Source organism: Ailuropoda melanoleuca, chromosome 2 (assembly GCF_002007445.2).
Source record: "Ailuropoda melanoleuca isolate Jingjing chromosome 2, ASM200744v2, whole genome shotgun sequence".
Lineage (NCBI taxonomy): Eukaryota > Metazoa > Chordata > Mammalia > Carnivora > Ursidae > Ailuropoda > Ailuropoda melanoleuca.
Window position 1 is genome coordinate 156,491,655 of NC_048219.1, and position 27,739 is coordinate 156,519,393.

Below are 27,739 nucleotides of genomic sequence, written 5' to 3' on the forward strand. Positions count from 1 at the left end.
CTGATTAGAAGTCCAAATGAAGAGGCACAGAAAGGGCCTAGTATAGCACTTTATAGATCACTAAAAAATGCTGGTACTCCTCCCCTTTCTCCTTTTGATGACTGCCTTCTTGGAAAATGGGCCAAATCTAAAAGGTAAACTGATTCCCCCAGACAACTTAAACAAGAAACAGCGCAGCTACCCCAATGACTATGTCTTCCTAGATTTATCCTAGTAAATATATACTCAACCCAAATCTCCAGTGACCTATTAAGGTATCACATTCAGGGGTCATAGCAAAAATAAGCAGTTACCTGAAAAAGTAACTAGACTCCCTAGGTCAGAGAAAGACTGCAGATTTTAACAAGAACATACCCAGTAGAAGGGGGTAGAGGTGCTGGTCAATGACCAAAAGAATTACAAAACAACAATCACAGAAAGGAAAAGGTGGTAGGACCTGCATAAAGGAAGGGTGGTCTTTACTAACAGATTGAGTATCTCATCACATTCGCAACGGTAGCCCCACTGAGGGGGTTGCATTAGACTTTGGCCTGGTGACATTAAACATGTGAATTATGTAACAAACTCCCTTTGTTCTCTTTCTGCTCAAGCAACCTTCTTACCACCATTTGACCCCTCAGGGGTCTTCTGGGAGAGAATCTGCTGGTTTTACCAATTCAAGTGTTTTTAATCCTTATGCCAGTTTTATTTTTGGCTGTGAATCACTAAATAGACTATATGAATTGGCTAATGTGAGACAGGTTTTCCTACGGTGCAACTAACAAAAATCAGGGTAATGAATCAATAAGGTCAAGATTCACACTCACGTGGTTAAGTCATCGATGTCATATCACCTACTGGACTGGGGGTCTCTCAGAAGGCAGCTTCCTGGGGTCACCTACAAGCACCTCTGTCTTACGGCAGGCTTCTTTAAAATTCTACATCCATTATGCGTAACAGCTGGACAAAAGAAGCTGATTTTAAAAAATTCTACTACTTTAACTGGGAAATAATCACATACAGAATCCTTTTTCTTTTCTTGACACAATTTCAAGGGTCCTAATTCACCCACGTTTACCTGTATTGAAAATCTATCATCTATTCCAAGCCTCTTAAAATCTGAAATTTCTAGATTTAAAAAAAAAAGGTCATAAATTCAAATATTATCCTAAACATCAGGTGGATACTCCCCTCTAATTCAGCCCTTAGTATTACTGGCAAATTGTACAACCAATTCACAAAGCATTTTTTGTGATATGTAAAATGTGTTTTAAAACCTTTAAAAATAACATTTGAATGATACAATTGTTTAAGCATGGCCACCTATGCTAAATCTCACCCACACATTTTGGTGTCAAATAGTCCCAACTTGCTAACAACAGTAAGCTTTTATGAGGCACCTTGCATAAGCAATAACAGAAAGGGTTCAGTTATGCTCTGTAATTGCACTCCTATGGCTATAGGAAGCACGAGGCCAACTTTCAACTACCTGTGAAGGGCAGAGCCATTTTACTGAATAATCATTTACACAGTTTAAAGAGTTTTCAATAAATAATGGAGGGGGAGAGGAGGGAGAGAGAAAGGAAGGGAGGAAGAAGAGAAAAAAGATCTATGGGAGTCATCAATATACTGCTTCATGGGGATTAGAACTGTGATCAGCACTGTAATAAACCCCAAATCAAATGAACACAACAGAAATACACCAAATGTATCACAAGTAATGCTTGTAATTGTTCAGCTTCTCAGCGTTCTCACATAACAGAAACTGACAAATCCATGATTTCCTCTAAAAATAAACATGAAAAACAGTATCTGGAAGACTCTTGTTCTTTTCCTTTCGTTGTGATGGTTACATCCAGCTTAACCCACGAGAAGCTGCTTCCTTCTGTAGTCAGCACCTCTTCAAACTGGCAAAGGTAAGCCCCAGGGGGTCTGGCTGGGGCAGCCCCTGGGAACTCCAGCTGATTGTTCACATGTTATTCACACACACATTCTGTCAAAAACTGCCTCCTGGGAGGTGAATGTGGTGAGCACAAGCATTGATACATCTGATACATTTAGATCAGCAATAAATTTAATTATAAAAAAATCAGATTAAACTATAACAAAAATGACATTAGAACCATTTATACTTACAAAACATCATCATCATAATCATAAATTTGAATGGAAGATTCTTTGGTATTTGAATCAGTCTATGTGAAAGCACAGACTGAATTTAGTGCATTTCAAAAAATTGCAAAGCTCCTAATATTAAGAGGTACCTGGCCAAAAGAGAAACTTGTAAAACACTGACACACTGTTTCAAAGAGGAAATATCACTTGAAAATCAACCTAGAAAGTTCCAAACGGGAGCCATGCTTTATTCAACAATTTAGAAACACTCTACTGAACTTGGCTCAGGAAAGCAGCTCCTGAATTCTCTGTATGTCCCTCCTCCATATCCCTTCCTCTAGTAAAAGGAGAGTCCTCATTCTTCATGCCTCTATTCTTTAAGAACCCATCACAAAAAAAAAAAAAAAAAAAAAAAAAGGCTATGTTTGATTCTTAAAGTGAATCAACTTAGCACATCTTAACCCTTGGATTGTTTTCCCGTGTTCACATCTTTTCTCAGCTCTTATGGTTTGGCCTTCTTTCCCCAGGGTCAAAGTTTACAGTCAGTCCCTCATTTCACTCTGGAGAATCACGAAAAAAAGATTTGTTCTCTCAAGAAAGATCACAAATCTGTTTTGTAGGAAACTATTGCAAATATATATAACTAAATTTGTAAAAATGGACCAGTCAACTCAAAATATCCTAAGAAGTTGAATGTTTTCAATTTCAACATACAAAAAACTACAGAAAATAATTCTAATTTTTACATGTCTATAAAGATCTTATCAAGCTTTAAAATATCTTAAGAAATGCTTCTCTATTGTAGTTATCAAGTAGCTAATTGTCCATTATTAAAAAATAAAAAATAAAAAAGTCACCAATACGGCGAGATCAAGGCTGTAGGGAGATGGCCCCTAGGCTCACCTCTGAAGGTCTCTTCTTAACCCTGAGTTGTAGGAAACACTAGGGCTGGAGTTCTAGTTTGTAGTTTTGGACAAGTTATTTAACCTCCCCAAACCTCAATTCTGCCACCATTAGCATTTTCTAAACTGTTCAAAGGAATATTAATCTCATGAAAAAGGGTTCTGTGGTCAAATTAAGTCAAACCGCTGCACACAATTTTTCTTTAGGAGATTCACAATGTGCATCAGCATTAATGGCTCTGAGAAGTCCTACAGTACATTTGTTTAACTTTGTATCAATCTTAGATGACCTCAGAATCCCTTTACTGACTAGCACTTATTAGCGTCCTATGGATTATACTTTGGAAAATACTGGTCCAGTGTATCTCAGGTCTCTTCCAGCACTTATACTGATAGCATGTAGGAAGACCAATACAGTCTTTTGACACAGGTTCTGAAGGTTAAGAGAAGATGTAATGTCCTGGTGTTGATAAGGCAGAAGTTCCTGTTAGCTGACTCCTTGAAGATCAACATGATTCCCCTGTTCCTAAGGAAAGTCTTCATTCAAGGAAAGTGGTAATGACTCTCACAGAATCTTGACGGCTACCTATAGTACAATAATTAGCAGAACTCACCAAGAATGAAACGTTATCTTCCATATATTTAGTTTTCCTCTCCAGTATGACTCCTTCCCATAGAAAATGCTTTTGCCACTGTTCCCTAGAACAGTTCTGCCCAACGTTAACAGGATCCTTGCTCTTAACCCATTTCCTTGTCCAAAATGAAGTCAATGCACAGGCGGTCATCAAGCAGTCCTCAGGTTAAACAGCTGCTCTTCCAAGAAGGCACCCCCAACACCATATTGCTCTTCATGTAGACTAATTTCTTCAGGTGACAAGTGGCTTCCTCCAAGAACAAAGTCTGCAAATCTAATAAGTATGTTTTTGTTTTAAATGAAGTTAGTGTTATCACAGAAAGGTTTATTTGGAAGATAACATGTTCTCTTGTTATTTATCTTCTTCAATTAAATTTGCCTTTATGTCAATAAAGAACACCATTTATACATTGGATATAAAAACGGCAATGGCTTATGTGATCCTTCTAGAGATAATCAGGGAAAGCACAGAGAAACAGGCAGACTTAGAAGCACTGAGTGCTGCTGAACATACCCACTCCTGTTTTCTAATTCCTTCTCTCTTTCTTATTAGATTCATGATTCATTTGTTATTTTAGTACGTCAATACTTTCCCCCTCCAATGTTTAATTTGAGGGCACTGTTATTTGGATAAAGCTATGAAGAAGGGGAAGCAGTAAGGAAAAAGATGTTGGGGCAAAGATGTCTTTCTTGGTAAACTTTGAAAATGATTTTCCATACCAATAACTTCCCACACGTAAGTTATCTTTCTGACCTTCCCTATCAAACACGTCAGGTGAGAATTTGTCCTGACATTGGCAGTTCTATGCAAGGCAGGGCACTGAAGAAAAAGCAGACCTTCCGACAGCCTCCACACCATCTGTTACCCAGGGCAGGAGTCTGTTCCTAGTCTGAAGTATGTGTAACAAACCACCACAGTATTTTCACACTCATTCTAACCCATGTTTAGTCCAAGCAGCTGAGCAGGGCTTACTTGTTGGGAGCCTGGAGCCTGGAGACGACCAACCACGCTGGGAAGTCAGGCCTGCGGCAGGCGCAGCGCAGCTCCTCCAGGGCGCTGCTTGTTTCCATATCCGCCTGTTCCCTGTACTCGTCTTCAGTGAGATACTTAACCACCAGCTTTTCTGATGTAAACCATTTCTTCATTTTCCTAAAACATGTGGCATTTGGTTGCTAGATTCCTGGTCATATTTGACTGTTCAATTCAACCCTTAAGATTTATAAAAATACATTTCTTAGAAAGGAACAGTAATACTTAACTTCCTTGATGTCACACTGTACTCTCATGGTTCTTACCGTGACTGAGGTATAGAGAACATGCACCGTTTGGGCCTAACAGTACACTTCCTCTCTTCCTGGATCATCCTAAATTATGTTCCTAGGAATGTGAGGCTCAATTTCTGAGAGACATATTAATTGCATTTTTCTTCTCAGTGATTTTTAATTGCACAATCAGACCACTAAAAGTCTGGCTCTTTTATGCTTGGTCTGCTCATTATCTTGGGCACTAATGGAAGCAATTCTTTGAGATGCTTTTTTACAGAGACCTGGTAGAATCAATGACCAGTTAGTCGCTAGCCCCCTAAAAAAAAAAAAAAAGACAAAAAAGAAGGGAGGATTTGTGGGATATCGCCTCCATCTAGTGGTTGAGATTCTGACTAATCCTAGAAAAGAGAAGTAAATATTGTACAAAGATCATTTGTGTACAATAATTTATAATAACTCCTCCTTTGCTACATACTAAGGAGCTCATAACTGGAATTTTTTTTTCCCAATCAGGAAAGTCCTAAAGGGAAGAATCTCATAAAAATGGCAATGACGATAAGGTTTTAACATATATGTTACATTTATCAATGAGTTTTTAAAAATATTCTTGGGTGGTTTAAAATTTAATTTAACCAGAGAGTCCCAAATCTAGATGAGTATAAGAATTACCAGGAGGTGGTTTAAACATATATTCTCTTGAGGGTTGGGACCTGAAAAAATCTTAAAATTTTAAAGATTGTATGGTGTGAAGAGTCAGACTGGAACACCACTGACATTATTTCTTTTTCCTTTTCTGAATACCTAGCCTGGTCTCCCTAGAGGAAAACCACTGGTCTCTGAGCAGAAGACTGGGGCACAGACTGGGGCTTTGAGGTTTATCCACTGTGTCAACTGTGAATAACAGTTCCGAGCCTCACTTTGCTCATATGAACAAAGTGAAAGCAATAACATCTACCTCATGAGGTCATTGTAGGGATTAAATATTTTGTGTATTTTGTGTAAAGTGCTTAGCACAGTGAGTGGCTTATAGTGAGAGTTCAACAAGGATAATTAAGACAGTAGCTACCATATGCTAGGATATATTCAAACAGCTCTTTGTAAAACTAAAATACTATACAAATCAAGGTATTATTTCTCTGGTTTGTAATTTAACCTGTATGTTCCTGTTTTATCCTTTTGTTCTTCACATAGTTATTTACTAGCAAAATGAAAAGCTAAGGAAGTTACAAAACATTGTATTAGGTTCATGTTAACAGAATGCATAGCAAGTGCATAGAAGGACCATCATGCAGATAACACAACACACCTTACACTTGGCAGGGCAGCTGGATGTTTAAAGGGAAAGAGGCCCAAATTCTATTCTGGGTTCCTCAAGCCACGAGCCTGGCCAAAGGCCAGAGGGCTGGCAGATGTGGACTGGCCAGCCTCCTCCTAGCAGAGGGACCTCTGGTAATCCCAGTCACATCGGCCTCTGAGATAGGACAGACAGCAGCAGCTAACAGCAGCCCCTCTGACCCAGCCCTGCTGCCTTTCAGCCTTGCCAGCATTCTCTGCACAAGGGCCCTGTCCTGTCACTGGTACATTTTTAACACTGTGACACGGTTACGTATGCAGTCCCAGATCCATAAACTACCACTTACCAGAGTCTCCTTCTTCTCAGCTAGGTTTACCTCACTGTCTCACAGCCCGACTCTAGGCCCTCATCACCTCTTGCCCGCACCGCTGTGATGTCACTGCCTCGGGGCCTCCTAGGTACATACACCCTCTGTGCCAGAAGGCAGTTGGGCCACATCCTGCCACCCAGGGAGGTTCATGGTCTCTGCTTTGATCTTGACTGTTGAATGTATTTTTATTTTCATATTAATTGCCAACATTTAAAAATAATAAGATTTCACATTCAAATCCATATTCCCAGCTTTTCTTAAAAAAAACCCAAAAAATAAAAACCAGAAGATCTGGCAAAGCAGGGCCCATACTCCTACGTGGCAACAATCAGCTCAAGCTGAGTAGTAACTGCCCCCTTTTTGATGAGGCTGCACTGCAGAATTTCCCACAGTCCTCATGATGGCCCCACTGCCTTACCCTTGCTCAGCATCACCCACTCAGTACCAGCCCCAAGCAACTGGATTTATAACTCCGGTCCAAGCAGTAGGCAGAGAATGCTGCCTGAAATACATAATGGCTTCTGGCCTCTACTACATACAGGATCAGACTAGATTCCTTAACACAGCCTGTGAAGCCTCCACAACCTTGCAGATGCCCACCTTGCTCACCGGCCTCATGATGCTACCAGACTGGGCCTTCTCCCTGTCAGGAAAGTCCTTTCCACATTTATTCACCTGGCTGTTTTAATTCATGAAGATTCAGCCTAGTAATGTCTTCTTCAGAAACTCTCCTGAACTCTACGTGCCATAGTCCCTGAACAGGTATATCTTAACACTTCAGAGATATAGAAAGGTATGCTGCTGTCTCAACAAGTATACCTCAAGGGGAGAAACTATCTCCTTCGTTTGTGCACCTGACACAAAAACAGGTGTTTAGACTCAATGACTAAGGAGAGACATAATAAAGCTGTGGCAATAAAAGTTACTTCATCTCTCTTTCTGTATTTTTAAAGGGCTTAAGCCTTAACTTAAAACCTAAAAAACAGGTCCTACACATAAATAATACATTTCAATCATTTTTCTAGCTCTATTTCATAAGCACAACAAATACCTTTAAAGCAATCTTGGGCCCTAATGAAAGGAAATTTAGAATGAAAGTGGAAATTTTAGGCAACCCAGAGTGCAAGTAATTTTGCTACTGATTTTAGTGAATTCTGGGTGAGCTGTAATTACTTAGTAATTGGGGAAGGTCCTCTGAAAGATTAATGAAGACTAGAATGGAGATGGGATTCGATGCTTATATTCTCTATCCTCCTCCTCTCTCAAATCTCCAGATGAAATGCAGTTAATTATGAGACTAAATATGACACGTGCAAGAAACTTACCAAAACAATAAATAAAACCAGAGCTCAAAATGTCAAATTTACAAGGCCAAAAAATACACGCACCACGTCATATAACTGAGTGCTTTCAGTGGGTAGCGCAGACTCCTGGAGGACAGGACGAGGATCATAGCTGCATACGAGCACTGCGGCACGGTGACACCACAATAGATGAGGAGCAGGGCGAGGAGCCGCAGCGTCCACGTCAGGAGATTTACGCTCCTTTCGTCAACAAGGGGCCCGTGTTTGTAACAAACAGCAAAGCTGAGAAATCCCACCATTAGGACATAGCCTGTAAAAAAGCAGAACTTGAAAATTTGAACTTGAGAAGTTGGATGAAAAATCCTGGCAGACCCTTGACTTAAGCTAAGAACATATCAGAAAGCCTTCATATTTATGACTTCTTTTTCTGAAGAAGTAAGATTGAAAAACACATGCAGGGATAGTTATTCCTTCCATGTGAGATACTACACTGCCTTTTGTAATAACTAAAGCTATTTAATAATAAATTATTATGATATGCACCTGTTTTTTAGTCCAGAGTCCTAGATGGACAAATGTTATCATGGTTGCTTTGGTCAGGATTTAAGCCTCAGCATATATCACAGTTGGCTACAAACCCTATTTTTTAATTTTTACTTTCTAGTTAAAAAAGGAAAACACAGTTTTATTGTGGAGGGATCAGGCTGCACAATAGTGCAGTGCTCAGTTTCTGCATTAATAATGGTGGGACGGGGACGCCTGGGTGGCTCAGTCGGTTAAGCAGCTGCCTTCAGCTGGGGTCATGATCCCCGGTTCCTCAGATCGAGTCCTGCATCAGGCTCCTTGCTCAGCAGGGAGCCTGCTTCTCCCTCTGCCTGCTGCTCCCCCTGCTTGTGCTCTCTCTGACAAATAAAATCTTTTTTTTTTTTTTTTAAAGATTTTATTTATTTATTTGACAGAGATAGAGACAGCCAGCGAGAGAGGGGACACAAGCAGGGGGAGTGGGAGAGGAAGAAGCAGGCTCACAGCAGAGGAGCCTGACGTGGGGCTCGATCCCATAACGCCGGGATCACGCCCTGAGCCGAAGGCAGACGCTTAACCGCTGTGCCACCCAGGCGCCCCGACAAATAAAATCTTAAAAAAAAAAATAATAATGGTGGGAAGATGCGATATTCTGCATCTCCTGCTGGGATCCAATGTGAAATCCACATCTCCTCTTAACGTATTCCACCAAAAGTGTTTCACTCATATCTAAGCAAGCTTCAAGATCTAATTTCCAGTTTAGAAAATACAGGGGAGAGAGGAGCAAGTTAAATTACACCAAAAAAAAGTAATCAGAGAAATCCAGAAAGCGGGACACTCTATAGGACAACTAGATTGGTCTCAGCAATGAAAAAAGGAATTGTTATGGATTAAAAAAGACTTAAGAGACATGGTAGATGCAAAATATGGTTCCGGACTATATCCCCCCCTTATACAGATCAACCATCAAGGATGCTTAGGAAATTTAAACATGACTTGAGTAATTTATGTAATTATTATTTTTTTAGACTTAATAGTTCTTTAACTCTAGAGGAAAATGCTCTTATTTTTTAGAGATACTTACTGAAGTAGTTAGGGGAACATACCATGATATCTATAATTTACTTTAAAAAATATTTTATCATAGGGGCGCCTGGGTGGCTCAGTCTGTTAAGTGGTCTACTCTTGATTTCAGCTCAGGTCATGATCTCAGGGTCCTGGGATGGAGCCCCACAGCTGAGTCCCTGTCCAGCTGCATGCTCAGCGGGGAGTCTGCTTAAGGATTTCTCTCCTGCCTCGGCCCCTCCCCTTGCCTGTGCATGCACTCTTTCCCTCGCAAATAAAAAAATAAATAAATCTTTTTTAAAAATACTTTATCAAAAAAAGGAGAGTGAACCAAAGACATAAAATCTTCAAGTAAAACAGAAAACTTACTGCTTTTGTTTTGGGTGGGTGGACTTTTGTGAAAAATTTGGTGCTTAGGGGTTAGGAGAAAACTGATCCTCCCATTCTACATTATTTCCCAATTAAAACAAATAAACAAAAAGTTATAAAAAGTTGTTTGTTTGTGGTTACATGAAATAAGAACAAGTGGTTTCTTAATAGCCTCTCTGTTTCTGAAAATTCAAGTTTTCATTAGTCATTTATATTTAGAATTTCTCACCTTTCATGATGAATATATTAAGAAAAAGAGCCACATTTCAGAGAATTTTTTTCATTACAAATCAGATCTGGTTAGAGCTTAACCACAATTCAATGGCATAAAGGCAGTCAAAAAAGACAAATACTTTTTTGCTCTTTTGATCATTAGTACAGAAAACTAAGAAAGATGTCATAGAGAAATAGTCTAAAATGAGATCTAATGAACTGAAATCATCAACTGTGGGAATAAAATAAAATATTTTTAACAGCACTTTTCCTTAGTTCAAAAGGAAAATTTAGACGCTAGAGAAAAACATATTTCCAAAGAAGGCCTCCAGTTGTACTTTTCAGCTTTACTGATAATAGGACATATTTTTTAAAAATTACCTACCTAATATATATATCCTGTTTTCATGCCATAGCCACTTCAGATCCTCCATCAATTGGCACACAACATAAACTGAAGCAAACCAACAACCAACCATTAGAGCCCCAAAGGTGCTATACTGTGCGTGGAAAAAAATAAATGACACAGTTTTTGGTTCATTCACTCTCACAAAAACAGGAGTAAACAAATAAACCCTTTGTATTAGAAACTTCTACTTCAAATTGCATTGAAGTCAATTCAAGATACTCTCTAGAGTCTTGTTAAAGTTACGGTCCATGAGCCAGCAGCATCGGCATCACCTGGGAGCTTGCTGGAATGCAGACCTCAGGCCCTATGGCAGACTGAGTCAGAATCTGCATTTCAACAGGATCCTCGGTACATTAAAGTTGGAAAAGCACTGTTTTAAAGAAGAAATTTATCTCAAAATAACGCCGGTGTTGTAAGCTTCAATCAGAGTATCACAACATTATCACCATGAACTAATATTTATCCTCAACTAAGTGCAGAGCATTCTTTCATTAAAGGTGTTTCAGGGAACTCATAATGAAGAAATCTCCAGATGTAGCAATGCAGTTATTCAAGGCCTTGATGGTTCAGCATCATGACATTCCTCAGCTCTGCTAAGACAAGACAAATTTCTACACAGCATAGATCAGTCCCCTGCCACTCCTAAGAAAAATGCATTACCCTAAAGTAAAAGGGTCTCAAAACAAGTATCACCAAAACTTAATACTTACTTTAGGGTATATATAATAACAAATAAAAATGGAACCTCTAGAAAAAGATACATTTTAAAGTCAGTTTATACAATACAGAAATACAGTTTGAATTAGGAACTGTCACAATCAATGTGAATTAACTTTGATCAATTTTTCATGTCTATGAGATCATGGTTTCCCTCTTTTATTCATTCCCTCTTTTATTCATTTATACACAGTATGCCTACCTTAGGAATAAACCTTTTCACCAGCAGCAGGACAAAGACTAATGTCATTAGAACACCTAGCACAGTCCCAGAAGAGTAATAGAAAATAGGACTTCTGTCAAGACAAGCAGATAAAAGCCATTTAAATGCTAAGCAGCACTTTCAGTATTAAAACCATGTTTAACCTGATGACAGTAGCCATAAAGAATACTAAGGAGAAAAACTCAGACGGTAGCTTTAATTACACCCTACACTCTTAAAAAATGAAGTCTGTACTTGAAATTTATGGTAAATAGCTTGCCACTAACTCAAAACAAAATGTCTGAGTTACTTTCTATGTTTAGAATCTGATGCAAGAAGAACTACTGAGCACCAATCATGTAGCAGATGCTGGTCTGTGAGCTGTGCACGCATTCATACAGCTCTGTGAAATGGCTTTCCGTGTCTAAATTTCAGAGGAAGAAAGGAAGCCACCAGGAAGTTAAAGACCATCCTCAAGTGAGTATCTGCCAACTGGAGGATTCAGGCTTGCAGCCTAGTTCCTCTGAGTCCAAGTTTTATCCTGGTTTCTAAAGCCCACGGATTACATTAAATATACTTAATTATACTACGAGAAAGATGAACAATATTAAGAGTAACAAGCTAAGAATTAAAATATTATTGGAAAAAGACTCCTTTTTCATGAGAGAAGTTGTAATACACAAAGTATCAGGATAATATGTTTATCCAAGAGTCAGATACTTGTTAAATTCAACTTTTTGTATCAGAGCCACAAATCTTGGAGGCAGCCTGAATCTAATAGAAAGAGCAAGGCATCCGGCATCAGAAAACCTGAGTATAAATCTCAGCCCTAGGAAGAACTAGTCATGTGAAATGAATGTTGGTTATTCATCTATAAAATGAGAACAATAATACAAAGCTTACATAACTGTTAAGAGAATCAGATTAAAAAATGTATATTAATACGTAAGATAAAATAATGCATGTAAAAGCATTACATATCATGTGTACTGTTACTAGTTTTTAAAGGCCTTTCAAGCACTATCTTCAGACCTACTGATTGTAAAACCTAAAGCAAGAACTACAAGCTATATATGTGGAAATATATAGCATAGGATCAAAACTGTCCTATTCTTTTTAAAAGGATAAACGGTAATTCACAAAATTAACAACGTAAAAATGAATACTTACTGACTCAACGTCTTTGCATAAAAGAAGAGGAAAATGCCCGCCACAAACACAAAGAAGAGTTTGAAATCTACAACTGGGGTAAAAAAAGACACACACAACAAAGATTTTGTGTCAATGTAGCTAGTAAAAGAGGAGAAAAGTCAATTTCTTGAAATATCACTCCAGAAAAACTAAATACAGAAAATCAAGTGTAGTGAAAACAGACTTACTGTTTCGATTCACACTAATTGTATAGACAAATATCTTCCTGACAGGCTTCACAGAGAAGCACATGGTCTCTCCATATGGATTGATGATTATGGTTATTTCATTAGACTCCTTCGGTGTCCAAAAATTATGAATCATACATTTGATAAAAGATAGAATGGTTTCTGGATACTGACAATTATGTCTTTCTGTGATATATACAATATTAAGCAGGCCTGAACTGGTAATTTTCACCTATAAAAGGAGAACAAACAAATCCATAAATACATAAGCTCCTTAAAATCATGAGCCGAGGAATAAAGAGAGCCTGAGAGAAAGGATAAAGGACAGACATTCAGATGCACACAACTCCGGGGATCCCATAGATGGACCTACAGATCTGTATTAGTTCGAACATGCTGGAGCACAGAGACTTCGCAAAGTGGAAGTTTCTTCCCCGAGGTGATTTAACTCCCTCTTCTAGCAAGTCCTTGTGGCCAAGAGACATGTGAAAAAGGATGGCAGAAAGCAACAGGCGGCAAACTACTTGGTTTATAATGGGGTTTCTTTTTTTTTTTAAATATTTTTTTATTATATTATGTTAGTCACCATACAGTACATCCCTAGTTTCTGATGTAAAGTTCCATGATTCATTAGTTGCGTATAACACCCAGTGCACCATGCAATACGTGCCCTCCTTAATACACATCACCAGCCTATCCCATTCCCCCACCCACCTCCCCTCTGAAGCCCTCAGTTTGTTTCCCAGAGTCCCTAGTCTCTCATGGTTCATCCCCCCTTCTGTTTACCCCCCTTTCTTCTTCCCTTTCTTCTCCTACCGATCTTCCTACTTCTTGTGTTCCATAAATGAGTGAAACCATATGATAATTGTCTTTCTCTGCTTAACTTATTTCGCTTAGCATTACCTCCTCCAGTCCTGTCCATGTTGCAGCAAATGTTGAGAAATCGTTCTTTTTGATGGCTGAGTAATATTCCATTGCATATATAGCCCACATCTTCTTAATCCAGTCATCTGTTGAAGGGCATCTTGGCTCCTTCCACGATTTAGCTATTGTGGACAATGCTGCTATGAACATTGGGGTGCAAATGGCCCTTCTCTTCACTACGTCTGTATCTTTGGGGTATAATGGGGTTTCTATCTCTACCATTTTCTACTGTGTTTATGCAAAAGCACTTCCTCTGGATCAGCTGAGCATATTTAATTCAGGCTTCTCTTCCCATGCCTCCTAAAGAACCCAACCACAGGTCCTATTCAAGACTCACAACAAAGCACTAGCTACAGTACCAAGCAGACAGTGATAAACCAGGGATCATTAAATGACAATTGTGCTGCTGCCTTTGTCTATCCCTCTCTATTCATACCCTTCTTTGTCCAGGAGTAAGGTGAGCCAGAAAAGGGGAGTGAGATCACCAGCTCTGAATCTCAGGCATCGGGTGATATAGCCACTCTCTACCCTCATTTCTTCTGGCTCACTATTGCTCTCTCTCTAATACTATTTCCTGTCATACGTCTTAGGGATTCAATATGCACAATATATACACCAAACTCCTTCCAATACTCTGACTCTCGGCATCTTGACTCCTCCCTTATGCTCTAGTCCTCTGTCTGACCTCAGCTAATCACGCCCATGGCCACACCCTGGACATTGTTATTACCAAACTACCGGCCCTCTACACGTTTCATGCATCCCACTGGCTGACCACCACCTCCTACTTTTCCAGCATGCCCTTTATAGGAGCTCGACCCCAGGAAGCCTTGGATCAAGCATTTTTTCCCCCCGCTCCTCACCCATTTGATGTCCTTAGGCCGTTCTTACCAGCTAAATTCCATAACCAATCATTATAAATCATTCCCTTGCTTGTACCCCTAACTCCTTTGCACTGCTCTTGCTTTGTCACACCCACCTGCAAGATCCAGCTCTCCACCCATTCCACTCTTGCATTTGCACCACCAAACAGTGCTAGATAAACACTCAGCAGTCTGACTTCAGGCCCCTGGGTGTGAACCCGAAGTGGGACCTGAAGCTACAGGTGATCATACCACACATTCCTATCTACTCTCCACTCTCTTCAACAAAGATTTCACAGCTTTTCCTTCCTCAATACCAACACCTCCTCCCCATCCTCACTCCTGGCTGAAAATGGAAGAAGACGATGTCAACAGGCTCCTATCCCATTTCCCAACCACTGGTGGGCACCTGTAGGCATGTGCTCTGCTTCCTGCCTATTGGGAAGAACTTTCTGCCATAGAGGAGATTTAAAGGAGATTTTGAAGGCACAAGATCCACCTTTGTCTACTCAAGGACATCCTACCAATACTTCTTCCCTCTCTGTTGGACCATTCCTATTGATGTGGGAAACAAGGGCAAAAGAAAAATGAAATTTCCTTACTAAAATAGCCCACTGATAAGTCCTTGAAACAAGCAGAGTGACATTCCTCTAGAAACTCAGCTGCCTCAATGTTACTTTGCTAAGGGCAAAAGCCAATCTTAGCCGGACTCCCAGAATCCTATGAATCTACTTGAATATATAAAAAGTTTCTCTGGAAACTTCCTTTATTTCTACCCCCCAAGATACATGTTGGCAATCATCCCCAAGCATACGACCCACCAATATACATCTGGAGGATCTCATGACTATTTTATTAGACAGTAATAAATGACCTATTCCCAACAACAGCTAGCCCCCTCAAGGTCCTGGAAACCTCGCTTCCAAAATTCTTTAGAGATGCTATCCCTAACGCCCTCCCAACTTTAAAGTATATAATGGGCCACTACTCATGACCCCAGTGCAGCTCGTTATGCCCACGGGTCCTGGCCCCATGCTTTAATGAAACCACCTTTTGCACCAAAGATGTCTCAAGAATTCTTTCTTGGCTGTGGTTTTAAACCTTAACATCTTTCCTATATCACTATCAGCATGCAAACATGTAGATACTTTTCCCACTGGGGGGGGACAAAAGCCTTCTATTGACCCACTTTCCCTTCCAACTATCCCCTTACTTCCCATTACAATCAAATTCTTTGAAAAAGTTGCCCATACCTGCAGTCTTCAGTTCTTTTCCGCCCATTCTCTCTTTAACCCTCTTCAATCATTGAGTGTTTCATTCCCAACAGACTATCCCTCACAAGGTCACGTGGCCTCCATGTTGCTAAATCAAATGGTCAATTCAGTCATCGTATTTGATTCATCAACAGCATTTAGCACTGTTGATCATTCCCTTTTCCTTTTAACAGCTTCTTCCTGCAGCCTCCTGGACATCTTCACTTGTCCTCCTCCTCTCTCGCTTCTGCTGGCTCCTTTCTCCTCCCTATATATAAGACTGACCCAGGCTCAGCTATTGGTCCTCCAACTAAACTCACTCCTTACCACTGTCTATAAACATGCACCACTGTTTACTTTTGCAGAAAGAAACACAGGAAAGACATACAGAAGCTAGTAAGACTGACTACCCACAAGGGCTGGGTAGGAATGGGTAGAGGAATGAGAGGGAGTGACACTTCTCTGAGAATACTTCCACATAGAGTTGTGATTTTAAACCATATTAATACCATACATACGAATAAATGATAATAAAATCAACTAAGATAAGGAAAAAACCCTGAAAACAAATATATTTCAAATGGAAATGGAAAAAAATAAAACCAAATATATTTCAAATGAATAATATAACCATATTAAAGGAGGGTATGTGGGAATGAATTAACCTAAGTAATTTTGGAGCACAGTATTTAGAGGTAAAACACACTCTGAACAAACATTGACGAAGAAATAAATAACAAACAAATTACTATTCTAGCATCAGGCAAATAAATCAACATATTGAGAATAATGAAAACCAGGTTCCCCACATCAGAGAAAAGTTACAAATATGGCAAGGAGAGAGATTAGAATGAACCCAGTCGTATAGAATATATCAGAACTCATGTTTTTCAATAGATGAAGAGACAGAAATAGATATGTGCACAGGTGTATGGATGTATATATCTCTGTGTGTACACATATGACAATGGTATTGAAGCACTGATAAATACACCTAACTGAATGCTCCCTGAAAAAACATTATGATTCCAGAGCTGGGTTTAAGAAATTATAAGATAAGCCTGGAACATCTTGTTTGCCAAAAGATGCTCAAATGACAGGCACAAATTAAAAGGACACGTGAGCTACTTTGAAGGGGCTCTTACTGGTCAAATCTAGGACAATTTGAATATCAAAATAAATAATGAAGTAATTGATTTTAATCCACTGAATGAATTGGCAATCCGTGGATTTAATATAAATATGGATATAAATAAACTGGAGGAGGAAAAATTCTTCCTTATTGAAGAATGCTGATGAATGTAGAAAGAATAATGGAACCAGAAAATGACCGTTTGATTAACATTATGATGATAACTGATTCATGCAAGCATCAACAATGGATGATAAAACTAGGGAGTGAAAATTTGATGAGGAAAAGGGTATTTACATAGTTTCAAATTATCTCCTCAAAATACTCATTTATTACAAAGGGCAAAATGGTCACTTTACAGTGGTAAATTGTAAATTGCCAGATGCCACCTTAACCAGGTGATCAAAGTGGTGTATATTATCAGTAACAGTATAAATCAATACCATGTGCCTTCTGAGATGGTGTCCTATCTTTTCCTTCAGCCTAGAATATGTCTCTTGGTATATTATCTTGGTAATTCACTAACTTCATTAAAATCTTTCTCAAATATCACCTTCTGAACAAGAACTACCCTGACCACTCTTTTTATACTATAACTTGCTCCCCACCTCCCTCATTCTGCTTACCTTACTCTACATTTTCTTTTTTCATAGCACTTACTCATTTTATAATTTTCTTCTCTATTACATTTATGGCCTATCCCTTACCTCTAGGAGTATAAACATCACAGGAGCAGGGATCTGTTTTGTTCACTGATGTATCCTAACAGCCTATAATAGTTTCTGGCACTTAGCAAGTACTTAATATGGTAAGTGCTGAATGAAGGAAAGTACTAGGCTACTGAGATTAACTATTATCTTGGCCATGCCTGGGATCAGAGAGGGGCTTGGGATAGCAATTATTTTGTAAAGTAGGAGAGAGGGTGTTGTCTTGAGTTGGTGTCTGAACAGCAAGCACACTGTGCTCTCTTAGATACCACATTTATTTGGAGTGGTTTAGAGAAAGGCTGATGGAAAGTATGAGGAGTTAATGTCCCTTCCACATGACCCTTTCCCTTGGGCCACTCTATGTGATTCCCAAGTCAGCTTTCATACTGATATACTGCTCTGTGTTATATAAAAGCTATTTTTCATTCTTGAAATAGTATATTTCAATTCTCAGTTCCTAAGACATGATTTAAATGTAGGATCTTACCTGCATAGTCGACCACATGTATTTCCACTCCATTTGAGAATTTCGATTATAGCAGTAACAGCCTGAGTCAGAAGTTTTAATAAAATCCATTTCCTTCAGAGCTTTACACCTTAGAACTGAGAGATGGAAAAGAGAATATATTTCCTAAGATATTTAATTTCTCAGAATATTATCTTTTTTTTTCTTTTTTACTCACAAGAATAATGCTATTTTTACATCATTCTCTAACCAATGAATTCTTCTACATGGTAATTACAGTCCTTCAGTCTTCTCAACCTACAGGAGACAGACAAAAAATTACAGTCTGGTGTCAATACTCTTATGATATATGGAAGGCACTGTAAGAAGAGAGAACAGGTACTTCAATCTTGAAGTAGAGGGCAAGAACTGGGGGCAGCTTCCTAGAAAAGAGGAACTGTGAGTGGAGTACTGAAGGTAAGTCGGAGGCAACGAGACAGAGAAGACAGGTTAGAGGGTAGTAAGTGTATACAAAACCGTGGAGATGAGGGAAATCACGGAAGTGGCTCAGTCATTCACTGAGGATGGAGTGTGGGGAATACATGAGGGCCTTACAGCATCCGCAGTAGAGAGGAAAACAATGGTTACTACTTTAAGGAGTATGGACTTCATGCTGGAAGCAGAGTATTGAAGAATTTAGGTAAGCATCAAAATTTCAGCAGGAAACTGCTGACACTCCAAAGGGTGTGACTAAAGAGCTCAGTGACGATGTGGGCAGAGTTAAGGCATTAACACTGTGAACTAAGGCATTGTGAACTGCCTAGACATCGACAATAGCAGGAAGCCTTTAACATCCCTAGGCCTGAAATGGCAAAGGTAGGACTCGATGTTATTGGAGCTACAAAGCCCGGAGGGCAGTCTAATAGGATGCAGTCATTGCCAAAATGTGGGATGGTGGAATGAAGGTATGACTACTTCGACCTCTCTCTCCTGCCCTCCCATCAGGACCTCTCACTGGCCAAACCCAATGGGAACCAGAAGACAAAGAAGCAAAGGTGATACAATCCACAGATGTCAGCTTCCAGGCACCGAGCCAGGGAGGGAAGGACAGAGAATGGATCTGTGGGAACAAACAGAGAATAGCCAGTTTAATAGGGAAATAATAGGTACACAGTTGTTCTTAGAAAAAGCATTCTATAAGCAATGTGCAATTTTAGAGGTGAAGAAGACTGAAAGTACAAGAACCACTAAGGAGACTACTGAAGCAATCTAAGCAAGAAATGAATCAGGAAGGAGGGAAAAAGAACAGATTAAAGACCACTTAGGACTGGAATCAACAGACTTTGGAGATTCATTAGATGAGGGAGAGCAAGAAGATGACATGAAAGTTCTGGTAAGTGGAGAGATGGTGAGGCCTTTCACCCAGATAAGGAACACTGGGGAAGATGCAAGCTTGTGCGGGGAAAGGGGGAGGAGTTCAATTTGGGACATAATTGAGTTTCGATTGTGGGACTAAGTGAAGATGGATAGGTCTGCAGCAGAGGAGAAGTTTGGAGACAGAAGTAGGTACATATGTGTGTCTGTGTCTGTGTGTATAAATATATGTGCATTTGTGTGGTAGAGGTAACATATAAATAATACATAACACAACACCATATACTATTAATATACAGAGGAGGAGAGACAGGTACTTTATTAGAGGGTAAATAGCATAAGAAAACTGTAAAGTAATGGGATTAATTTTATTCTGTGGCTGCCTCTGTATCTGAATTTAAAATGAAGTGAGATGCCCTTTCCTCCCCAGTCACAGTCTGAGGCCAAGATCTGCCCTTGAGGATCACTGTAAGGGCTGCCACATGCTGGCAGGCTTGTTTTCCTGCCTCAGACACCTGTAGTTGCTGGGAGCCCCCACTTGGTCTATACCAGGCATGCTGACCCCCCAGCCAGAGCAGGGTCTGAAGTAGCAGCACCAGGCATGGGGCCTCTAGCTCTCCTTGGATAGTGCCAGGCTCTCACGAGCTGATCCTGGCCTGTGTTGCCCCAAAAGTAGCTTGGCCCCCGGCCTGCCCCATAGGCAACACCTAAGAAACACACCTACAGAGGTAGTCATCTACACAAAGATGGCTTTGAGGGAGTGGAGCTGCTCACCTACTAAACAAGGGCTTTGGCCCCAGGGGATATCACTGGGGGAGGAGAGGGTGTCCAAAAGTGGGGAATTTGTTGTGGAAGGGGCATCGGAGGCTACCTAACTCATTTTTCCCTGCCTGGATTAGTGTGGGTACCAGCCAGGCTGCTCCATCCATCTCTTCAGAGCCGCGTCTCCAGTATATGATCCATTACAGGACTCTGAGAAGCAGGGTGGCGAGGAAGAGCTGTGAGTGGGTGCCGGAGAAGAGGGAGCTCTGCAGGCATCAGGGCAAGGAGGTGAGACCGAACACTCAGTACAGCGGCCACAAGCACAAGCCCCGCTTCTAAGGGGTTAGCTTTATCGAGTCCAACAGCTCTGGCTCCACAGAGTTGCAAGTGGGAAGTGTTCTATGTTAAAGTGCTTACTTCCATCAGCTGACAAAATAATGTTTTAGAAAAGTTTTTCAAGTTCTGTTTTTCTTCACCAACAAAAGTCCTGAAAGCATCTTATTTTATTCTAAAAGCAATAAACCACTTTCTGTGGGGAAAAAAATAAAGTAAAATGAACGGAAAGTCATAAATTCTTCTGGATCCGGGATAATGTGTTACTGCTACATCTGTCAATAGGGAACAGGCACAGAGAATGCTATGGGCACACAGAGAATGGGCCTTATGCCTATCCCCCATCTCCTCCAAGGAAAGTGTGGTTAGCTGCTCCAGAAAAACCTGCAATGAAGCTAGAACGACCCACTACACCAAAGCTGGGGAAGGACTGAGTAACTAGTAACTAGTCAACAATTACAACCATTTAGGGAATAATATTGAATAAGCCCACATAGATCCGTGTCCCAGCTAGAAGAATCCTAAGCATTCAGCTGGAGAAAGTGAAGACAGACTTGGGGAGAAGACGCAGAGAATACCCACCAGTGTAACTGCATAAAAGTTACAAAGCTACACAAAGCAGGAAAGTTACATGAGAATCCAGTATTTTCCATTGTGACACCGTCAGATCATTTACTCTTTACTCTTAACATTGTGAGAAAATGCATGTTTTTTAAATATACCAACAAATTTGCGAGTTTGAGAGTCTGAGATGCAAATACAAGATTCTAAGAGACAGGTCTCAAAAAGGTACGTGAAGGTCGGCCTAGAGACGCTCTGCTTAATACAGGATACTAAAAATTAAAAATGCATCCCCCTGTATGGCCTGTTTATATATAAGACCAAAAGGAGAATGCAGAACCAGTGTGACCAACACAAAGCAAACAATGCCGAGGTAAATTCTTGGGTATATCTGAGATGCAGATGACTCCTGGCCATGGGTTGGACAGGGGAGATGGCACTCATGGACATGCAAGGGCTGGCAGCCAGCTGTAGAAAGGACAATGTCAAAGGCAGTGCAGAACCTGGGAGCACACGAGCAACTAAAGCACATTAAAAGCCTTCAGCTGGTGAGAGCAGAGGCAGGATTGGAAGGAGGGCTGTGCACTGACTGGCCTTCTGGTATCCCATGTTCTGCCTCTGCAGAACCTCCTGTGGTGTCTCTGAGCAGAAAAGGACTACAGCAGGTGGCAAGAGTTGACAACGTTACACTGGGGGTCCTCAATAAAAGAGAGGAATTCCCACCTATTGTTGGAAAGGGAGTGCATTCCAACAGGACAGGTAAAAGGGAGGAGGCCTCAGGTCCACAGACCCCGACAGCGCCACGCCATTGTTAAGAACGTTAACTTCCAGGCAGTTCTCTCTTCAGGTTTACTCCTAATAATACCACACTTGTGTTCAATGCCAGGGGCTCTTCTTAAGGTTGGCTCCAGGGCTGCTCCCCGAATCACCTCTCCTAGTGGGCTCCTCTACTTTGAGGAATCAATTCCCATAACAACAGCGAACTACTCCTCTAGTTAGTGGTTTGAGGGAATGTCCTCTTTCTGGACCTGAACTTTGCAAACAAATGCTGCCTTCCAATGGGTTTTTTTCCACTTGGTCCTAACACTATCTCCTAAATCATCTGGTATCTGTAACTCTTAAGAGCAAGATGGTGTAATTTAAGTATAGTGCAATAATTTGAATTTAGAAGTAAATGCTTCTGTCATCCAAGCCAGTCTCCTTGCACTTGGATTACTGTAATAGACTTTTAGCTGGTTTCCCTGCTTCCAAAATCGCCCTATGATGTTCCCCTACAACCCATTCTCCAATAGATCTTTTTAAAAGATCAATCAGAGAACATCATTTACCGACTCAAAACTGATGACTTCACACTGCACACATAATAAAATCCACCCTCCCTTCCAAGGACCTAGTACCTCTGGCATTCTCTCCTCTACTCTTCCTTCTCTCAGCTGCTCAGGCCACACCAACCTCCTGCCCTCAAGATGCTGAGCCATTCCTGCCTTAAGCTTTCCTATGTGCTGATTCCTTGACCTGCAATCTGCTCTCCCCAGATTTTGGCAGAGCTTGTTCCTTTGGATAATTTAGGTTTGCCCAAACGTCACCTTCTCAGGAAGGCCTTCTCTGACCCCGCTGTCTAAAATGGCACACTCCAACTCCTTTCACCCACTTTCTTCTCACTCTGCTTTATTTTTTCCTCATATTATTAGTTTATACTCTGTCTCTCCATAAAGTTAGGGACAGCATGTTCACTACTGTATCCCCAGCCTTTAAATATCTGTCTTTTGTATGTGTGTTATAATTTGAGAGGGTTAGTGGGTTATTTGGGCATGCATAACCGAGACAATGAAAGCCTGGCCATCTTTGTAATAGGCTGCCCAGTACCGGTCAGCACCATAAAAGGAGGTGCACTCTGACGCTCCCCGTGAAGCACCCTTATCCAGCCTGTGTCACTGCCATCCCACCTACGGAACCCACAGGCTACATCTCCCCCTCACCCTACTCCATCATCAATATACCTTAACCACAGGGTTGAAAGCTATAATCCTTAAGATCCCTTGGGCTAGGGACCTTCTTCTTTATCCTCCCCAGATAGAGGAGGGCAGAGAGAAGCAAGAGACAAGAAGCTTGTTTTTGTTTTACTCATATGGTACATGAGTGTATTCTGCATAAGGGAGTTCCCAGTTAGAAGAAAGGAACTTGCTCTGAATTTCTCCTCGGTCCTCTAAGGATTAAGTAAAGTACAGATGGAGGTAGGTTGCTCTGATATTGATACCTATGGAAACACTACTAAAGGCATGTTGTAAAGTGTCCTCCCTGGAATTCTCCAGAGTGGCTTCCGGCTATTGAGATGAAGTTGATGTCAAATTTACACAATATATGAGACATAACAGACAAGGTGCTGGCATTTCATGGTATCCTCTGGCTACCCTCATTGTTATTGACTCTCTTCAGAGATGAATTATTCATTCCACACAAGAACTCCCAAATATCTAAGGAACTAGACACAGCCACAAGAAACTACAAATCTAGCTTCATGTGAGTTCACGTAAACCTTAAGCCATGGGCTAGTCGGGCTAAGCATAAGACAGTAACTATGACAATAGAGATTGTTACCTAGGCTTCTTCTAGAGATATTTTATTATATAGTTTCTACTTCCATTATTCATCTCCACCTAAGGGTGGGAAATAGAAGATATAGCCAGCTGGACTGCTTATCTGAACTCCATCAGCTGCTCAAGCCCTAACACTTCAAGCCTTGAAGTCTGGGAATCTGCCTGCATGTCTGCAGGTGTCATTTATTCGTGGCCTCAGTCTTTGCTGGTTCATTCTGCTAAGATGGAACTTCCTGGAGGTAGATGTAGGCAAACCCAAAGATATCACAATATCAACAAAATCCCCTCACAATGCAATCTAGAAAACAAATGGGAATTCCTAGGGATTCAGAAAAAAATGTAATAATAATCACTCATTTGATCAGAAGAGAATAATAGCTGCCTAGGGACAGCTACTGCTTCCAGGAGAAGCCGAATATGTTTCTATCCCAGAAGGTGACCCATAACCTAGGTATTCACTTCCTCAAACCTGATTCCAGATCCAGAGAAAGATCTGGAAGTGTGGGCTATCCCACCTCTGCCTCATCTCCTAAGCATCTAGGAATATCTGCAGGGCCAGCCCTGAATGCCATCCTTACTATACCTACCCCAGCAAGGCTGTGTCTCTAAGCCACGAAATGGTCATCACTTTCTGTAACTCCCTGCAGTCCTTAGAAGGTTCTCTTGATTCGGCAATAAACCTAACTTCTGACTTTCTGGACAGTTGTGCCCCAACTGCTAAGACAACTATTTACATTACCAAAGGATTTGAGTCAGGGTTACCTTACCCAATTAGATTCCTTAGTTCATTTTAAATAGCACTCAATTTATAAATACTCAATTAATCTAATTTTAAGACTACATAGCTTATATAAAAAAAGGACAGATGGGTTATTACCTGCTTTAACTAATAAATTACATTTAAAATTACTCCTTTGTACCGCTTTTGTCATTTATTAGTTTTCCTAAATGTAAAAGGATAAATTTAAGTTAAAAAATTTAGTCATACATAAGGTAAAAATATTCAGTCAAAACTTCAGAAAAGGTCAGGTAGTACTTAAACCTACTTATAGAATATGCTAAAAATAAAAAGCACAAACACTCCTATAATCTTAGCAGATCTTAAACAACCTCCAACATAAAAAGTATTTCAGCAATGTTCCTTCTAAAAATTTAACCTTTACATGTCCCTCACATGGGAAGAAAATATCTTCAGAAGAAACTATAATAGAATAATAAAATCACTTACTAAATTAGACTGCCATTTTCTCCATTTGGCCTATTACTGCTTTTCTTTTGGGACAAGGAGAGGGAAAAAAAGAAAACCAAAAAGCAAAAACCAACAAAACTTAGCTCCTGAAAGTTAAAAGGAAGAATTTTTCTCGGTATTATTTATAAATTCACATTTTCAAAGGAATGTGCATGGAACACCAAAGTTAGAAGGTAACTTTCTCTATTCTATTGACACTAGTTTTTGTAACCAGACTTGAACATAAATCTTGATTTTTGTTTCTCCAACAATGTTCATAGAGAATGAATCTGAAATTAGCACACGCTGATGGACATTCAGGCTTACTTTAACTTCAAGGACTGATTTTTCTTCTCCATACATGAATTTGAAAGCTGTGGTTTCAAATGGCCTATCGCTGTAAAGTTCAAGCCTGGGAATTCAACGCAGTAGCCTGAACTATATCGTAAGACAACACATGGTTTCTAGGGTCCTCTCCCGGTGGCTGCAAACTATGAATAACAACCCCTCCTTTCAGCCAGCCAACTACCTGCCTCTCCTGTGTCACCTGCCTCTGACTTTCCTCCAAATAGGGTGACAGAAAGCTGGTCTGGCTCTGGATGTTCTCTATTTTATGGAAGGGTGTGTGCATTCAAGACAGAATTTTACAACAGTTAAGTATCATCAAGCTTCTCATGTTAGAGATGGGCCCCTATTATGAAAGGAAGGACCAGCTGTTTGATCTCAGCTCATAAAACCACTTTCAGAGCAGCGATGTTCCTTAGACCTAGTCTAGCCCAGAGGTTCCAATGTGGTGTCACTGGCACACCACAGGATCCAGGATGCTCTGCAGCCTGTCCCATAAAGCATATCTGGAATGGCAAGAATTGCTTTAAGGCTACATAAGTTGCCATTTTTCTTGGCTCTGGGTTAGACTTTTATCAACTCAGTGTACATCCTGCATGTCTTGGGCAGAACAGTAGTTCTGATAAGCATTCATGCAGCTCTTTGGTTAACAAAATAGAAGAAGTCATAGTTAACACCAAATGTTGTAACACAAACATGAAAAATATTGGGTTAACAGAAGGAAATAAAAAGGTGAGGAAAATACTGGAAACCATTCCGCAAAGAACAACTTTATTTTACTGATGAGAAAACCATGGTCCATAAAGATTATGTGCCTGGACCAAGGTAATTCTACAACTGGGTAGGCGGATGTAACAAATGTCTAGAAGTCAAGTTTCTGGGCGTCGGCCCAGGGCTACTTAAAATTTTCTGGCTGCTGCCATGCTCAGAAATCCTCCTTCTTAGACACATCTGTGATTTATTTTTTCATCAGCATAGACTGGTTACATTTCTCACTACTAAGCCTGCCTTTCCTCATCATAAAATGGGTATGTTAATGGTACTTACCCTCAGAGGGCTATTACAGGTATTAAATAAGACAATGCATTTACAGCACTTTTAACACTGCCTAGCACTTAGTAAACGCTCAACAAATGTCTGTTCAATGAAAACTGGTATAGAACAGTTCCCCAAAGTGTAACTCACTGCCAGATTCCCATGAGTTGGCAGCTCTGGCAGATTCTGATCCTTGTCTGCATCCTTAGACAAAGAACCCCGATTTCACTGGAGGAGATGCTATGCCCAGCATAAAAGACCACACTTGGTTGCCTCCCTTGCAAACAGAGGTAGCCAATGAGATGAAGAGAAGTCGGTGGACAAAAAACTCCAGGAAATCTTTTAAAGGATTTTATGCGGGGTGGGGTGGGGGGTAGAGAATGAGCCAGAAATGTTAAGCTCTTAGCGTATTAGCAGTAGTTCTGGAGTTAGAACTCCTGACTTCCCCCTTCCGTGCCAGAACCTTGAGAGCACTCCACGTAGAGGCCGTAACAACACTATGAGCAGCTACCATTTCTTGTCTCCTGTGCAACATCGTGCACACGTTAAACATCGCAACAATCCTGTCAGATACTGTGTTTTACATATGACCAGTAGAGTGACTTGCTCCAGGTCACAGAGTTAGTCAGGGGCAGGGGAATTTAGGTCTAACTCTAAATCCAAAGCTCTGACCCTCTCTTGTCTTGAGTCCAAAGTAATAGCTATAGAGAGAAATACTGAAGTTTTCAACATAAATTGATGTACTATACAAAAGTCCCGTGTCGAACGTCGGGAGACTGGAGTCAGCCGTGCCAGTGACTAGCTGTATGACCTCAGACAAATCAAACCACGTCTGAGCTTTGGTTGCTGCTTCTGTAACCGAGGGAACTGGGCTAGACTCTGGACTTTGCGGTTGCTTCCACTAAAATCAGAAAAATGTCCAAGTGCCACGAAAGAGACCAGGGAGCCCAAGCAGGCGGAAAGGGAGGCTGGGCCTGCCGCGGGTGCTGGTCGCGCCCGCGGGGTGAGCCTGACGGGACGAGGAAGCGCCCAACAGGTTGCCTGCTCCTCGCCGCCGCCGGGGGCTGAGAGAGCGCCCGCTGGGCGCGGGAGAAGCAGGAGAGCCCAGGAAACCCGGAGCCCGTGCGTGCGCGCGCGCGCGCGCCCGCCGCCCGTGGTTACCTGACAACGCAGCCGCCGCCTCCTCCTCCTCTCCGCGCACAGCGCCTGCGGGCGGTGTAGACAATGGCGGCAGCCACAGCAGCAGCCACCACCGCCCCGGGGGCGGCCGCATCCCGCCCCGGCACCAGCTCCGTGCCGCTCTGCCGCGGCCCGAGCCTTTGGGGGCCGGTTCGGCCGTTAGTAGCAGAAATGGCGCGGGCCCTACGGCGGGGGAGGGAGGGGCGAGACCCGCACGCGGGAAAGGCGGAAGCCCCGCCTTCCCGGAGCGGAGGAGGAGTC

General features: G+C 41.1%; 1 protein-coding gene and 1 non-coding gene across 3 annotated transcripts; one reads left to right on the top strand and one right to left on the bottom strand.

Moving 5' to 3' along the window:
* Window positions 1-1,686: 1,686 nt before the first annotated feature.
* NEMP2 (nuclear envelope integral membrane protein 2) lies at window positions 1,687-27,717 on the bottom strand. 2 transcript variants are annotated; one of them, XM_034654864.1, is made up of 10 exons: window positions 27,461-27,586; window positions 18,303-18,382; window positions 18,107-18,222; window positions 12,741-12,972; window positions 12,532-12,604; window positions 11,362-11,455; window positions 10,419-10,533; window positions 7,949-8,174; window positions 4,604-4,780; window positions 1,687-3,904 (listed from the first exon to the last, which is right to left on the bottom strand). In XM_034654864.1, exons 3-10 carry the CDS (start codon window positions 18,194-18,196, stop codon window positions 3,781-3,783), a joined length of 1,131 nt encoding a protein of 376 aa, XP_034510755.1. In that variant the 5' UTR covers window positions 18,197-18,222; window positions 18,303-18,382; window positions 27,461-27,586; the 3' UTR covers window positions 1,687-3,780. The 2 variants fall into 2 exon arrangements, with proteins under 2 accessions (XP_034510755.1, XP_011221690.3); XM_011223388.3 differs by lacking the exon at window positions 18,303-18,382 and having other exon boundaries at window positions 27,461-27,717.
* Window positions 19,819-19,955, top strand: LOC117801322. The gene has a single exon (XR_004623839.1).
* Window positions 27,718-27,739: the final 22 nt, after the last annotated feature.